At 34.8% G+C, this 15,910-nt stretch overlaps 1 protein-coding gene across 5 annotated transcripts in view; it reads right to left on the reverse strand.

Moving 5' to 3' along the window:
* The window catches only part of LOC114326725 (calcineurin-binding protein cabin-1), a 262,120-nt gene that overhangs the window by 80,432 nt on the left and 165,778 nt on the right, over positions 1 to 15,910 (reverse strand). For all 5 annotated transcript variants that reach the window (XM_050648086.1, XM_050648079.1, XM_050648068.1 and 2 more), the window contains exons 14-18: positions 12,075 to 12,258; positions 5,985 to 6,178; positions 4,049 to 4,212; positions 3,627 to 3,861; positions 3,378 to 3,515 (exon numbers count right to left, since the gene is read on the reverse strand). In XM_050648086.1, the coding sequence (XP_050504043.1) occupies positions 3,378 to 3,515; positions 3,627 to 3,861; positions 4,049 to 4,212; positions 5,985 to 6,178; positions 12,075 to 12,258 (915 nt within the window). The remainder of the gene's footprint in view (positions 1 to 3,377; positions 3,516 to 3,626; positions 3,862 to 4,048; positions 4,213 to 5,984; positions 6,179 to 12,074; positions 12,259 to 15,910) is intronic.

Genomic DNA, 15,910 nt, shown 5'->3' on the forward strand with positions numbered 1-15,910 from the left:
TAAATGGCAACAGTATTTAAATTTCTCTGTCTTACAAACGTCTTGTAAATTGTCAAAAGTTTGTTGTTTTTCGCTATTTTGGCTCTATTTTGAGTGATATTTTTGAAAAGTGAAATAAGCATATCATAATAATGGTGCTAAAGTGTTGCATTTGCAAAAAAAAACGAAATATTTATATCCCGATCTCTCATTTTATTTCTAAGTACTGAGTACTGTTTATTTACTGTTTAAGTCTGTTTATATTTTAAAATATATCTTTCATAGGCGTACCATTGGGTTCCTTCATATTAGTGCATTGACATAGAGACATAGACATTTTTAAATTGTAAGTAGACATCATCTGATTAAAAAAGATCTGTTTAGTAGCTTTTTAATTTGATATTTCTCATGGATTCAAATAAATTAGTGAAATGAATAAAAAATCATTTATTTTTCTATGTAAGTTTCCAAATAATATTGACGATAGAACTATTTGGGTAGCAAATTTAGGAGAAAACATAAAGATTTCAAAATATTTTATAATTGATTTATTTAATCGTAGCATTATTGGATACCTATTAAAAATTAACTTGAGCTTATTGAAATTGTATTAATTTTAATAACAAATAAAATTGTATTTTATTTTTCTATAAAAACGTGATTGTTAATAGTTATACTCTGTTTTTTTTTTAAATTAAATTCTTTGAAGTTTTTATAAATTATTAATATATAATAGTCTCCCGTTTTATACCGCTGTGGCTTTGGGAGTATAGCAGGGTAGTCTGCTATATCTAGGGCCTACGGTATACAAGGAAGGTAACAGGGCCAGTGCTACGCTTCAACTGCCTATTATTACCCTCGGTTTTTCCCAAGGTACTCATTTTATTCAGGATGAGTCGACCTGGGGCCTATAAACATTTTAAAAATGTCTAGTTGTTCTTGTCGGCGGTAGGATTTGATCTCCGGACCACCGGCACGCGAGCCTATCACACTACCGCTTCGCTACGCCGGCCTCTATAAATTATTACTATTTCCAATTACTAACGTCTGAATAATTATCCCCACGAGTAAAAATTCAAGTACGCTTATGCTCATTGAGGAAGCATCACATTCTATCGAAGCTTCAAAACAGTATGTGTTCAAGGTATCTTATTGCTGGGTCCATCTGTGTTTATACGTCCATGGTAGAAACATTGTGCCAAATATGTGTAATGCATAAATATTTCCGTAGAAGCTGTACAGTTCTTCACAGAGCCTTCTTTCAGTGCGTCATTAATTTTTTAATTTTGACGGGAATCATTGCATGACATTTTAGTTAAATCTGACAGTTGTCAGAATCGTAATCAGCCAAATATGAAAAGGTTATTGCATTATATCCCTTCTATTTGCAATTTGGTATAAAGACAAATCAATAGTGTTTATTGTATTTATAAAAAGTCCTGTTCTTTGATTTGTATAGTCGCATAGATTGCATAGATTTATAGATTATAGTCGTATAGATAATAGATAAATAATTTTTCCGATTATAGCTCCATCTATCAACAACTAGAATAAATGTTATAAAGGTGTATAGTCATCATAGACTTTCGACAGGCATATGATAGCGTAGAAAGAAGCCAAGTATGGAATGCCATGGCGGAGTTCTTAATACCAAAGAAACTCATTCGGATGACTAAAGTATGTATGGAGGGTGGAGTATCAAAAGTACGTGTAAATAATAAACTGTCTGACAGCTTTGAAATCAACAGTGGACTCAAACAGGCTGATGCGTTATCTCCACTACTTTTTAACCTTGTATTAGAGAAAGCCATGACGTCGGCCGAAATAAGGACAGAACTGCTATCGGTTCAAGGTCCCAAGTTATTACTAGCTTACGCAGATCACAATGATCTCGTTGGAGACTCCATCCTATCCACAAAAGTCATTTTCAACAAGGTGGAAGGAGCAACAAGCGAAGTAGGGCTGAGGATTAATGAAGAGAAGACGAAATATATGTATATAAATAGAACGACACGAAGAGACAGGATAGGACAAAATGTGACGGTCAACACCTTCAATTTCGAAAGAGTACAACGTTTTAAGTATCTGGGGGCCGTAATCACAGGTGACAACGATGTTACTGAAGAAATAAAAGACAGAATCCAATCAGCAAATCGCTGTCTATTCGCACTGCATAAGCTTATAAAATCAAAAAATCTTACAAGAAGTTCCAAAATCAAAATTTATAAATCCATCGTCAGACCAGTACTAACATATGGATGCGAAACGTGGACCATGACCAAATCAAACGAAGAAATGCTCAGACGTTTTGAACGAAAAATACTTAGAAAAATTTTCGGACCTCACCACGACATTAACACAAACCAGTATTCGCGGTGTGCAAGTACTTGGAAGGGAAACGAGAAACGACTGTGCGCGAGTCGCGGAGAAATATTGCAACTATCTTAAATAATTCATATTGTCAATTGAAATTGTCAAATTGACGTATATTTCATACCTTCTGTCATTGAAGCAGAAAAATTATATATTGCTCCACAATATTGATATGATATGCAATTATTATATAAAGGTAAATTTAATTAATTGTATTTTGAGTGCAGTACTGCCTTTTAATAACAAATTTTATTTACTACATACAATTGTTCACGTTTTCATAACATAACCTGTATCTTATTTTTTCTTCTTACTATTTTTTTGGACTATGGCCTTGACAATTATCCAGTAACCAGGACTAATATAATTGGCCAATATAATTAAAAGTGCGAATAAAAGTACAGAGCGAAGAAATAGGGGTCGCTTTGCCGAACTTGCACGGTCTCAATAGGATCAGAACCAACATCGAATTAAAAGCACTTTACAGCGACACCGATATTGTCCAAGAAATTAAATCACAGCGACTAAGATGGGCAGGCCACGTGCACAGACTTCATAACGAAAGACTTAAAACTGGTATGGGAGGATATTCCTACAGGCAAAAGACCACTTGGACATCCCAGAATGCGATGGAGAGATAACATCCAAGCAGATCTCCGGAAAATGAACATTCCATTTGACCCTAGGTTGATGGAAGACCGAAGAAATTGGAAGAAAGTTGTACAGTCAGCCAGGACCCACCCAGGGTTGTAGTGCTACGTGATGATGATGTATAGTCATGGCTGCACCTCTTTTTCTGTCACTTCCAACTTAATGCATTAGAAAAAATCGAAAAACTGTCGAAAAATCGAAAAACGCACCGAAAGAAGGCTCTGAGAAGAACCATATCTGGTTTTCACTTAAAAATTCTTTTTAGTAAGTAATCAGCCTATTTTTCATTTTTTTCAAATCAGATAAATATACATGATTAGGTACATAAAACGTTGAACTGATAGTGTTTATCTCTGCTAAAGCTAACTACTTACAGATGTTGAAACTCCTGGTCCTCTAGGTATAAACATGGGTGTTTTTTGTGAAATTCCTTGCTGCCTACTCTTCTCCGCAGACTTATTCTGCATGCAAAACTTAACAGCCAAATCAAGAACGTTAACGTTTTCAGGAATCTATAAAGACAATTATAAAAAGATGAATTTCAATGCTTCCTTTTCAACTCGAATAAAAAGAAACCGATGTGTTAAATCAGTGTTTTGATCAGTGGTAAATAAAAACGTTACCTTTTCTTTTATAAACTGTTTATAAACTTCCACTAACAGATTAGCAAAAGGTGTTTCTTTAGTCGGTACATGTTTCATCAACCTCTGGTATATTTTGTATATTTCTTGCAGAATTTTCGCGATCTGTGGATTGGTCATGTTAGGTACGAGCTTAGTTTGACTCTTTAAACTTTGGATACACATCGTCATAGCTTGTTCAGAGAAAGCCATTCTTTCTGAATTCTTTATATATATCCTAAAAATACGAAAATTCAAAGATGTAATTATTAAAAATAATAATCAAGAGCACCTAAAAATGTACAAATATCTCAAAAGATGATGCGTGGCGACACATAGCAAATAAAAAATAAATTGGATGTCCTATTGACAGCCAAGTAACAATTAAGCATGATCCGGACGAGCTCATAAAAAACGAAACTTACTTATCGGGATCCGGAACTTTTGTCAATTGTACACACAAATCTATCAACGTTTTGTTATCGTTAGTATTCCTCAATATTTGCATTAGTAGTGAGAGGCATCTGCTCATATGTGCTGAAAGCGAACCAGGTCTATCTATTTCTGTAGAAGGTATTCTCCATATTCCCTATAATGTTGAAAAAGGTAAGGTAAAACACAATAGTTATTATTGAAAAAGCAATCATATTTTTACAATTTCATAAAAAACTCCCTACTATTTAAAGATAGCAAAGAGATTGTAAATTGTAAATATGGCTAATGTACAAAATGAAGCATTACTGCTCAATTACGAAACCTTGGCAAGATTGGCAAAGTTGCTGACAGTAATCGGCAGCTAGAAAGAACCACCTCATCTTAAGTGTTTCATAATGCAGTTTATCGATTATATTCTTAACAGAGTGAAGAGTGTAGTGATCGATGTTTGTTTATATCCTTCAGAATATTCTCCAAATACTTACAATAAGAATGCTAGGTCATGCTTACTGCGGCGTATGACACTGTAAATCATCAACAGTTATTAATAAAAGTGTATAATTTCGCTGGAGATTTTGGACTGATTAATTTACTTAAATGAATACCGCAAAATATGAAGAAACGTGAGAAAATGTAATTAGGGAAGCATACTACCCATAGGACAAATCAGTCACTGTCATTTTTTTATAAAACTATAGTTATGGATAAAGATATCCCATTGATTATTTTTTAATGATTTTAATTTCCAATCGTGTAGTTAGATTTTGCATCACGTGTTTAATTCTGTCCAATCAGATATACCGGGAATTTTCTACCTCGATTATTATACTGGGAATATTTTTAGGCAGATTGTTTCTGTTTATTTACAACGAGTTTTATATGTTTGGCAACTGTCACATTTAGGAAAATGATCAGTAGTAATTGCACAAGAGCTCTGAAATTATTGAATTTTTCCCGAGTGACACTTTGACAGTTTTAATTTCACGAGCCGAAGGCGAGTGAAATTATGTCAAAGTGTCACGAGAGCAAAAATTCTATATTAATTTCAGAGGTCGAGTGCAATTTGTTGCGATTATTTCATGAATAAAACTGTTCAAAACCAAAATTTTATTGTAATTTATTTATGTAAGTACAATTAAACACACAGTTTTTATAAATATTTGACGATTGAAAGTCATCACTTTTATAATTTTTAAAATATTAATTGTCATTAATGTCACTGAATGTATTTTTTCGTAGCAACGAAGGGCATCTGACGTAATATACTTAACGACGGGAGATTATCAAAAATTATCGATTTAATTCAGATTTCTGTAGCTTTCTATTGGTCAGAATCTCCTATGAATGAAATAATCCATAATAAACGTTTAGTTTTGAATCTAATGTCAAATTATCACGAGGACAATAAAAATTGGCAATTCTCAAGTGTACTTCGGGTAAGATTATTTCATGAATAAAACTGTCTTTATAAATAATTTTAACCAATATTTTATTGATATCTTCGTCTGAATATTTGCTAAATTGCGCTGTTCACTTTAACAAGTTGAAAAATGTGTGTTACATTAATTGCGATAAATGGCACTGAATGTTTTTTTATAAAGACTTGAATTTTATATGTAAGTATTAAAAAATAATCTGTCGAATATAACACGATAGTAAGAATAAATAAGAAAATAATACTCCAATTTTGTTCTTAAACTTGTTTTCATTCGGCCATAGTCACTCGAGCCCCCGGGCTCTCCGGGACTGTGGTTTTCGAAAAATTGTCTCATTATTGTCAATTTATTCTCATTCTCTTGTGATATTAATGTCGACAATTCTAAATCAAAATTTCACTAAAAACATGACACTGGTTTCAATGTCACTGTATTTCAACATGTTTACACAAAGGCGTTTATTAAAAGGCATTTATCAAACGATACTTACGTGAAAGAAGTTATTCGGTTTCCTATCATTAAAGAGTCCAGAAACAACAGTGCCGTCTTTACATTTATATTCACTAAGCAAAAGTTGTTTCGATTTAGTAATATCTTTTTTCAGTTTGTAGTGAAAATAGAGATGGGCCAGGCGGTATAGGGCTTTATAATTCTGAGTTAGGCGAGTGATGCAAATTTCCAAACCTAAAAACAAATAATATTGTTGCATATTATCAACAGCAAATTACTATAAGCAATCATAATTGACAAGTTGAATTGTGTGACCAAAAGGGTGTGATCGTTTGAAAAGTACTTAACAGAGTACATAACATTATGACCGGACAGAAAAATCCGTCAACTGCATATTCATCATCAATCAGCTCTGATTTGTCCATTACAGACCGCTCTAGTTAGACTCAAAAATAGGAGTGACGTTACAATAATTACCATCAAGCTGAAAATTGGCAGGATTGTTCAAAATACCATCATAAATAAAATCTAAAAAGTCCTCATAAATCCGACCCGAGCTAAAAAATTTACGCGGGGTCAAAGGTCACCAAATATGGTTTTTAGCGATTTTCAGCGACACGGTAAGTTTTATCATAAAATTAGTTTTAACAAAAAATGTAGATTAGATAATTATCTATAAAAAATATACATTAATAATTTTTTCCGTAAGAGCCACCGTTTTTGAGATACACCGATTCAAAGAGTTGAAAGAGTTCTAATCGTCATAATATATGTATTAGTACACCACGTAGGTATATACATCACTGAAGCTGTAGTACAAGTAAACATAATATTCTATCGGTCAACTTAACTTATATTACACATAATAAAATAAGATATTATAAATATGATAATGTTTCTACTATACAACTTGCGGTCTACCGAGGTATGCAATATATAAGCTGTATTATATTACAGTTCCAACAAAAAAATCTTTACAAGGTGAATGTAACGCGAAAATAATAAGAATTATTATTTCAATTTTACGGCTTATTCCCAACAAAAACAGTAAATTGATATGACAAAGTATTAACTTATAATAATTTTTCTTACTTACGCGTCTTATTCAATTTGTAAAGATGAGTTTTGTCGGAATAAACACGTTCTATCGGTACGTCGTCGGCTAATCTAATCACCCTACCTATTCTTTTCTCAGAAGGGTTTGAACATAATAATGAAAGCCAACTTTCTAGGCAAAATGTTTATTGCTAAGTAGGTGCTAATAAACATTTCAATATACAATAAACTTTATGCAAATTTAGTTTGTTTACTATTATGCAAATTACACCGTTATCTTCCTGGGTGGCGAAATCCTTCAGGTAGATGACACCCTCGAGGTATTAATTAGTCTTGAGTATTACTCCGGAGTGAAAATACGTGTTAAACCTAATATTACTTGAATGTTCTGAAGTTTAAAAAAACTAATTCAACTCCACAAGAAGTTATTTCCAACGGAATTAGCTTTCTTCTCTCTATGTAGTCTCTATGTCTTTAGGGAGCGCCTAAAAAAACTACGTGCTTAGATAAGTTTCGATATGCATATTTATTTAAAAATACTCTAAATAAAAAACAAGTGCAATTATCTTGTCTTCCTCCAACCTCAGCGGCTGCTCATCAACATCTTTTTCGGGTATATTACCAAGTTCAAGTGTGGCTTGGTTATCAGCTAGATCCAAAAGACTGGGGATGGAAATTAGTCGACAGATCATTAGAACCAATTCAAAATTTACTCCCACCTGCGCCGGAACAACTCCTGAACACAATTTTTTGCAACTGTAAAAAGGGATGTAGCGCTAAATGTGGTTGCAAAAAAGTTGGACTGTTTTGTTCGGTAACATGCACTAATTGTCAAAACCTTTCGTGCTCCAATGTTGAATCACCAACAATTGAGGATTCATTTGATTCTATCGAGGGGCCATGCGATGTGACATTATTGGGGCAATTTACTTGCACCCAGGATGAACAAGAAGAAGAAGAACAAGAAGAAGAAAAACAAGAAGAAGAAGAAGAACTCGTATTAGAAGTATTAGAAATTGTCAAAACCTTTCGTGCTCCAATGTTGAATCACCAACAATTGAGGATTCATTTGATTCTATCGAGGGGCCATGCGATGTGACATTATTGGGGCAATTTACTTGCACCCAGGATGAACAAGAAGAAGAAGAACAAGAAGAAGAAAAACAAGAAGAAGAAGAAGAACTCGTATTAGAAGTATTAGAAAGTAGAGAAGAATTAGAAGAAATATGAGAAAAATATGAACCAGTTGGATAAATTTCCCTTTTTTTTAATTTATACCGCTTTTTATACCTTTTATCATTTTTAACCCTTGCCAATATCAATTAAACAGATTTAACAGAATCATAACAGATTCGTGGAATAGGCCTACTGAGAAAACCACGTTAAAAAACGCGCTAAGTACACTACCTCAAAGGTGGTGTGGAAACGTGTGCACATATTATGACGATTACAACTTTTTGAATCGTTGTATCTCAAAAACAATGGCTCTTAGGAAAAAAAGTAATATACATTTTTTATAGAAAATTATCTAATCTACATTTTTTGTTAGAACTAATTTTATGATAAAACTTACCGTTTCGCTGAAAATCGCTAAAAACTATATTTGGTGACCTTTGACCCCGCGTAAATTTTTTAACTCGGGTCGGATTTACGAGGACTTCTTAGATTTCATTTATGATGGTATTTTGAACAATCCTGGCAATTTTCAGCCTGATGGTAATTTTTGTAACCTCGGATGTGTAAGTTGACCGGAGTATTATCTCTGCTATCCAATTGGTCACAATTCTTTTGAAGTCGTCTCGCGTCGGTACACCGCTTTGGGGGGTCTTCCTCGGCTTCGCTTGTCTGCCCGTGGTCTCCACTCAAGCAATTTTTTTGTCCATCTGTCGTCTCTCATTCTTGCAACATGTCCCGCCCATCTCCATTTTCGCCTTGTAATACGTTCGATAATATCTTCGACTCCGGTTCGCCTACGAACTTCCTCGTTCAACTGCATATAACAGGGGTGGCCAAGCTGCTTGATAGTCCGAGCCATTTTTCAAAATTTGAAATTTTTCGCGAGTCGCAATTAAACAATTATGTAAAAAGTGTAAAAGAGGTATTAAATTTTTATCTCGCCGTTTGAATTTCACGAATTTTAAGGTGAAATAAAACAGTTCACAACGTTTCAAATATGCACATAATTCTACAAGCCGCCTTTACTAATTCAGGATACTTCGATTCTTCATCCAATTCGATTCTTCATCTTCATCCGATACTTCCATTTTTTTCCGTGACGGCCTACTGATCTTCTACCGTCTCTCAAAAAACACTGCCTTTAACACTCTGTCTTCCTCTGATCTTGCTACATGACCTGCCTATCTTATCTTAGCTTTTATATGTCTGACGATATTTTCAGTACCATACAGTCACCAATTCAGCTTTGCGGCGCCTTCTCCACTCTCCTGCCAATTCATCTCTTTGATGGTCAGTTATCATTCTGAGAACTTTCCTTTCAAATACTCAGCAGTTTATTTATTTCCTGATGATGTAGAGTCCATCTTAAACTACCACATGTAACAATTGGGCGAATAATTGGCATGTACAGTATTTATTTAGATTGTCTTTTTAGCAACTTAGATCTTAATAAAGATGATAGGGAGTATAACGCTCTATTGTACGCAGGTATTCTTGCTGAGACATCTTTTCATATGTGGCTGCCATCTGTGATTAACGCCCCTAGATATTTAAACTCTTTTACTACTTCGAAGTTGTGGTCATTAGTAGTTATGTTCTGCCTAACTCTTGGCCTTGGATTTTGGGTACTAGCATGTTCTGCCTAACGCTTGTCTTGGATTTTTAGTTGCTAGAATGTATTTCATCTTATTTCTCTTTATTTATTCGAAGGCCTAGACTGCCTGTTTCTTTCTCGAGTTGTGAAAACACCTCTCTCACGTCTCTTGTAGAATGAACGACTGCACCTATATCTTCAGCAAAGGCAACAAATAGTTTTGATTCTCGATTCGCAAATCACCCTGTCAGCTCAGATGATATTTTAGGTAGGTAGGTACTTATTACATATTCTAATTCCAAATTGAATAGCAACAGTGATAAGGGGTCTCTTTGTCTAAGTCCTGACGTTACACTTACTCTTTTATATTTGTTGTCAGTAATTTAAGACATTTTGAAACACTTCTGAAAACACCTCTCTCACGTCTCTTGTAGAATGAACGACTGCACCTATATCTTCAGCAAAGGCAACAAATAGTTTTGATTCTCGATTCGCAAATCACCCTGTCAGCTCAGATGATATTTTAGGTAGGTAGGTACTTATTACATATTCTAATTCCAAATTGAATAGCAACAGTGATAAGGGGTCTCTTTGTCTAAGTCCTGACGTTACACTTACTCTTTTATATTTGTTGTCAGTAATTTAAGACATTTTGAAACACTTCTTTCTTCTTTCTCATAATCCTTAGTGCCCTTCAGGGCGTCGGATCATTTTGAAACACAAACAATAAAAGTAATTCAGCTTCATTTATTGAGAGCCACAAATAATCCTTCAAAGAGCCGCATGTGGCTCGCGAGCCACAACTTGACCAACCCTGATAATATTCAAATAATACTTAAAATTAATATTGAGTAACTCAATATTGATTCTTTTAGGTCGGAATGCGGAGTTCTTGGTAACTATCTATAATCTGCGCTTTTTACAATGTATAAAGCAAACGGACCGGTAAATAGCGGACATGGAAGAATATACAATTTGCATTCATCTACACTAGTAGATGAAAATACTAGTAGATGAAAATACAATAGAGGAAAATCCATTTACCCTAATAGTTGTCTTTACTGTATTTTTGACTATGTATTTTAAAAAAATACATAATACATAAAAAATACTAATACCCAATAGTGGTAAAATCTTAGCAGCCGATGATAAACATATTTGTTGGCAGTGGCACACGTCTGTTGCAATTCCAGTCTTAATTTAATTCCTCTTACACTGTAGAAAACAAAAGTTAGATTCATTAAGGCCATCGGTACATAATTCGCAAATATTTTAAGGCTATCCCTACTTTTTCTGTCTTTACAGGCAAATTACGTGTAGTAAAATTCACACTGGTATCGATAGGTAAACATTACTAGAACGTCATTCTACTTGACAATGTCATGATTAACTTTAAAGAGATGTATTTTGAATGTTCTTGGATAACTGTTATTTGTATAATTGCAAATTATTAATTCAGTTAATAAATGTTATAATTTTTTCACTAACTATGTATTCAGTGATTGTAATAATTTATATGTATAACAAAAACTAATACTCAATCGAGAAAAGAGGAAAAGTGTTAAAGTGATTTTTTAATAATATATTGTTACTATAGAACGCTTACAATTTTGAACATCTTTAACAACAAAATACTTGGATCACAGAATATATTATCCTGATGTATTCTCTGCTTGGATCTTCCACAAATAATACACAATAAATAACTTTTTATTAAGTTCACGTCTTAATCAATTATTTATCAAATACAATATATATCAACATTATTTAATCAACAACTCAAAATATTCCCGATGCCATGTCAAATATGTAAAATTGTCACTGATTGTCACTGCGTGACTGACAATATGCTGACAATATTCTATTCGACTGAGTGCGTTGTAAGACAAAGATAGATTTGGAAAATATTACCACGGACATTGTGTTCATTTTTTTTTCGAATCCTGAAAAAACCAATAAATATTTTTGAAAAATTTAAACGCAGAATGAAAGACTAAATTATTACCGAGGGCCGAAAGTCCCTTAGAATAAATAAAAAGTTTATTTTGAATGAGATTGAAATTAAAAATAACACTAAATTTTCTCTTAGTTTTTCACTCCTGTAACTTATTAAAATAAACATTATAGAAGTTCTCAGGGACTTTCGGCCCTCGCTAATAACGTAATCTTTCATTCTGCGTTTAAATTTTAAAAAAATACTTATTAGTTTTCTCAGGATTCGAAAAAATGAATCCCCATTTGAATAGCATTGCAGCCGAAAATACGTACCCATCCCCTTAAACTATAAACTATTTAGTAACTCACCATTAACACATTTGTCTATGAGATGCGATATTTCACTCTGCGACATGAATTCACTGTTATCGTCAGAAGATGATGAAGAGCTACTAGAGCTGCTGTCATCATCGTCATCATCGCTGTCAGAATCCGAACTATCGCTTGAACTGGATGAAGAACTGGACCCACTACTCGACTCTCCAGCTGATGTCTGCAATAATAAGGAATCGTTCTGAACTGCTACAAACATTGCTTATCAATAGTCTATTAAATAATTTTTACACTCTTAAGCAACAGAACAAAAACTAAAAAAATACAAAGATCAGGGTCTGAGTAAAAAATAACTATAGAGCGAAACTCTACAAGGTGTTTGTCAGTATAACAGTATAAATAATACTTAAATCGATAAATCAATAAATGACTGTGTCAATATTACATAGGTACAGTCGGAAAAATGAAAGATTACCCATGAACGATCACATCTTCTTCTTCCTTCTTGTATGTAGGCTTTAAAGCCTGTTTCTTCTTCAATATTAGCCTTCTAAATTGTTTAAGTTATCGCAACATCTTTTTCTTGGTCTGCCAATACTTCTTCGTCCATTTGGTGACTTATCTCGTGCTATTCGTACTATCCTATCCTCTGCCATTCTACTAATGTGTTCGTTCCACTCCTGTTTCCGTTTTGTCACCCAGCCATGTATGTCTTCTACATTGCATGATCGTCTTATGTTTTCGCTTCTCTCCCTATCCAACAGACTTTTCCCTGATATTCGTCGGAGTATTTTCATCTCTGTTGTTTCTAGTAGTCGTCTCGTTTTAGATGTGTCAGGTCTTGTCTCCGCCGTGTATGTCAATATAGGTCTAATTGCTGCTTCATAGATTCTTGCTTTTGTGTCTTGTTTTAGGTGTTTGTTCTTCCATATTGTGTCATTAAGAGATCCCGCCGCTTTACTTGCTTTTAAGCTTTGTTGTCGTACTTCCTCTTCAACATCTCTGTAACTGGTTATATCTATTCCCAGATATCTAAACCTTGCTTCCTGCTTTATTATTTTCCCATCAATTTCGATTTTACATCGTAGTGGGTATTTAGATGTTGTCATAAATTTGGTTTTTTCTGCTGATATTATCATATTGCATGTCTTGGCTGTATTGAAGATGTGTGTTAATCTTTGGAGATCGTCTTCTGTCTCGGCGATTAATGCGGCGTCGTCTGCATAACATAATATTTGGATTTCTTTGTTCCCCATTCTGTAACCATGAACTTTACGTACTGCTTCTATTATTTCGTCCATTATTATATTAAAGAGCAGTCAGTGGGCTTAACGAGTCACCTTGTCTGACTCCGCATTGTACTGGTATAAACTGCGTTAGTTTTCCATTTTTCTTTGCCTGTATTCGATTATGAAAGAAGATGTTTTCGATGGTTTGTATAATAACGATCACATCAATCACTTCTTTTGTATTTGCTGTTTTTTTTTCTATAAATAACAAACGTTTGTTACAGAAAAAGACAGCAAATACAAAATAAGTGATTGATGTGATCGTTCATGGGTAATCTTTCATTTTTCCGACTGTACATGCATACAACCATAATACTAATATGACTAACACTAACAGCGCATAAGACCCTTATACGATAAAGTGAAACGAGGAAAAATGTGCACAATAGAGAGATAGAAAACATAATCAGACAGAAAAGACAAAGTTATGAAAAATGGCTTAGTACAGAAGCAACAACTGACAGAAGAACATAACTACCCATATATGTAGAATTGTAAATATTTTATCTTAAATTTTAATTCTCCTGTATATAATTTGTCTTAATTATAATTAAGAGCACGGAATAAGAGTCTCACACATATGGACCTACGTCGGCCCAGATGGGTGGAACGGATTGGGATTACTACTAGTCTAAGAGCTGGGAGCGGATTTTGTGCGTGATAAGTAATATGGAAAAACTATACGGGGATATGTTGGATTAGTTGTGTACATGACTTTCACCAACGGTCGGAAACCAGAGTTGGGACTGAGGGTAGTTATATGGGGTCAAAGTCGCGGATTTTATTATCTTTTTATGACGCTCATGATCGAGATAGTGCACCAAAATTTGGGAATAAGTAGGTCATGACGTACCTAAGTAAAATCTCTAGGGGATTAACGCTGCGTGGCCCACAAAGGGGTGGGGGTAGGGGTGAATATAACAAATATAAGAGGTTTTTTGCGACGTTCGTGATTGAGATAGTGCACCAAAATTTGGGTATAAGTAGACCATGACATAAATAATTAAAATCCCCAGAGCCGGAAACCAGAGTAGCGAAGAAAGGTAGAAATTAGGGGTCAAAATTCCGATTTTTATTTTTTTTGTGACTCTCATGATCGAGATAGCGCGCAAAAATTTGGGAATAAGTAGGTCATGACGTAACTAAGTAAAATCTCCAGGAGTGGAACGCTGCGTGGCCGACAAAGGGGTGGGGCAGGGGTGAATATAAAAAATGTAAAGGGTTTTTTGCGACGTTCGTGATTGAGATAGTGCACCAAAATTTGGGAATAAGTAGACCATGACATAACTAAGTAATATCCCCAAATGCGGAAACCAGAGTGGCGGACGAGGGTAGTTATAAGGGGTAAATGTCGCGGTTTTTATTATTTTTTTTTTGCCCTCATGATGGAGATAGTGCACCAAAATTTGGGAGTAAGTAGGTTATGACGCAACTAAGTAAAATCTTCAGGGGCGGAACGCTGCTTGGGGTACAAAGGGGTGGTAGGCAGGGTTGAGTATAAAAATATATGGGTTTTTTTTGACGTTCGTGATCGAGATAGTGCACCAAAATTTGGGAATAAGTAGATCATGATATTACTAAGTAAAATCTCCAGGGGCGCAACGCTGCGTGGAGGACAAATGTTGTGCCGGGTCAAAAAAAAAATATGCACTGCGACTTTGACCCCTTAAAACTACCCTCATCCCCAACTCTGGTTTCCGGCTCTGGGGATTTTACTTAGCTAAGTCATGGTCTACTTATTTCCAAATTTTGGTGCACTATCTCAATCTAGCACGTCGCAAAAAACCCTTATATTTTTTATATTCACACCTACCCCCACCCCTTTATCGGCCACGCAGCGTTCCACCCCTGGAGATTGTACTTAGTCACCTCATATCATGACCTACTTATTCCCAAATTTTGGTGCACTATCTCGATCATGAGCGTCACAAAAAAAATAATAAAAACGACGATTTTGACCCCTTATAACTACCCTTATGCCCAACTCTGGTTTCCGGCTTTGAGGATTTTACTTAGTTATGTCATGGTCTACTTATTCCCAAATTTTGGTGCACTCTCTCGATCATGAGCATCACAAAAAAAATAATAAAAACGGCGACTTTGACCCCTTATAACGACCCTCATCCCCAACTCTGGTTTCCGGCTGTGGGGATTTTACTTAGTAATGTCATGATCTACTTATTCCCAAATTTTGGTCCACTATCTCAATCACGAACGTCGCAAAAAACCCTTTATATTTTTTATATTCACCCCTACCCCCACCCCTTTGTCGGCCACGCAGCGTTCCGCCCCTAGAGATTTTACTTAGTTACGTCATGACCTACTTATCCCCAAATTTTAATAAAATCCGCGACTTTGACCCCTTATAACTACCCTCGGCCCCAACTCTAGATTCCGGCCGTTGGTGAAAGTCAAGTACACAACTAATTCAACATATCCCCGTATAGTTTTTCCATATTACTTATCACGCACAAAATCCGCTTCTATCTCTCCGACTATACGGTAGCCGCAGCCGTTGCGAACTACTTTTAACTTGGAATCTTTAAGACATAAGTAAGAATAACAGTCGCCACTCTGTGAACT

This window comes from Diabrotica virgifera, chromosome 1, assembly GCF_917563875.1.
Source record: "Diabrotica virgifera virgifera chromosome 1, PGI_DIABVI_V3a".
NCBI lineage: Eukaryota > Metazoa > Arthropoda > Insecta > Coleoptera > Chrysomelidae > Diabrotica > Diabrotica virgifera.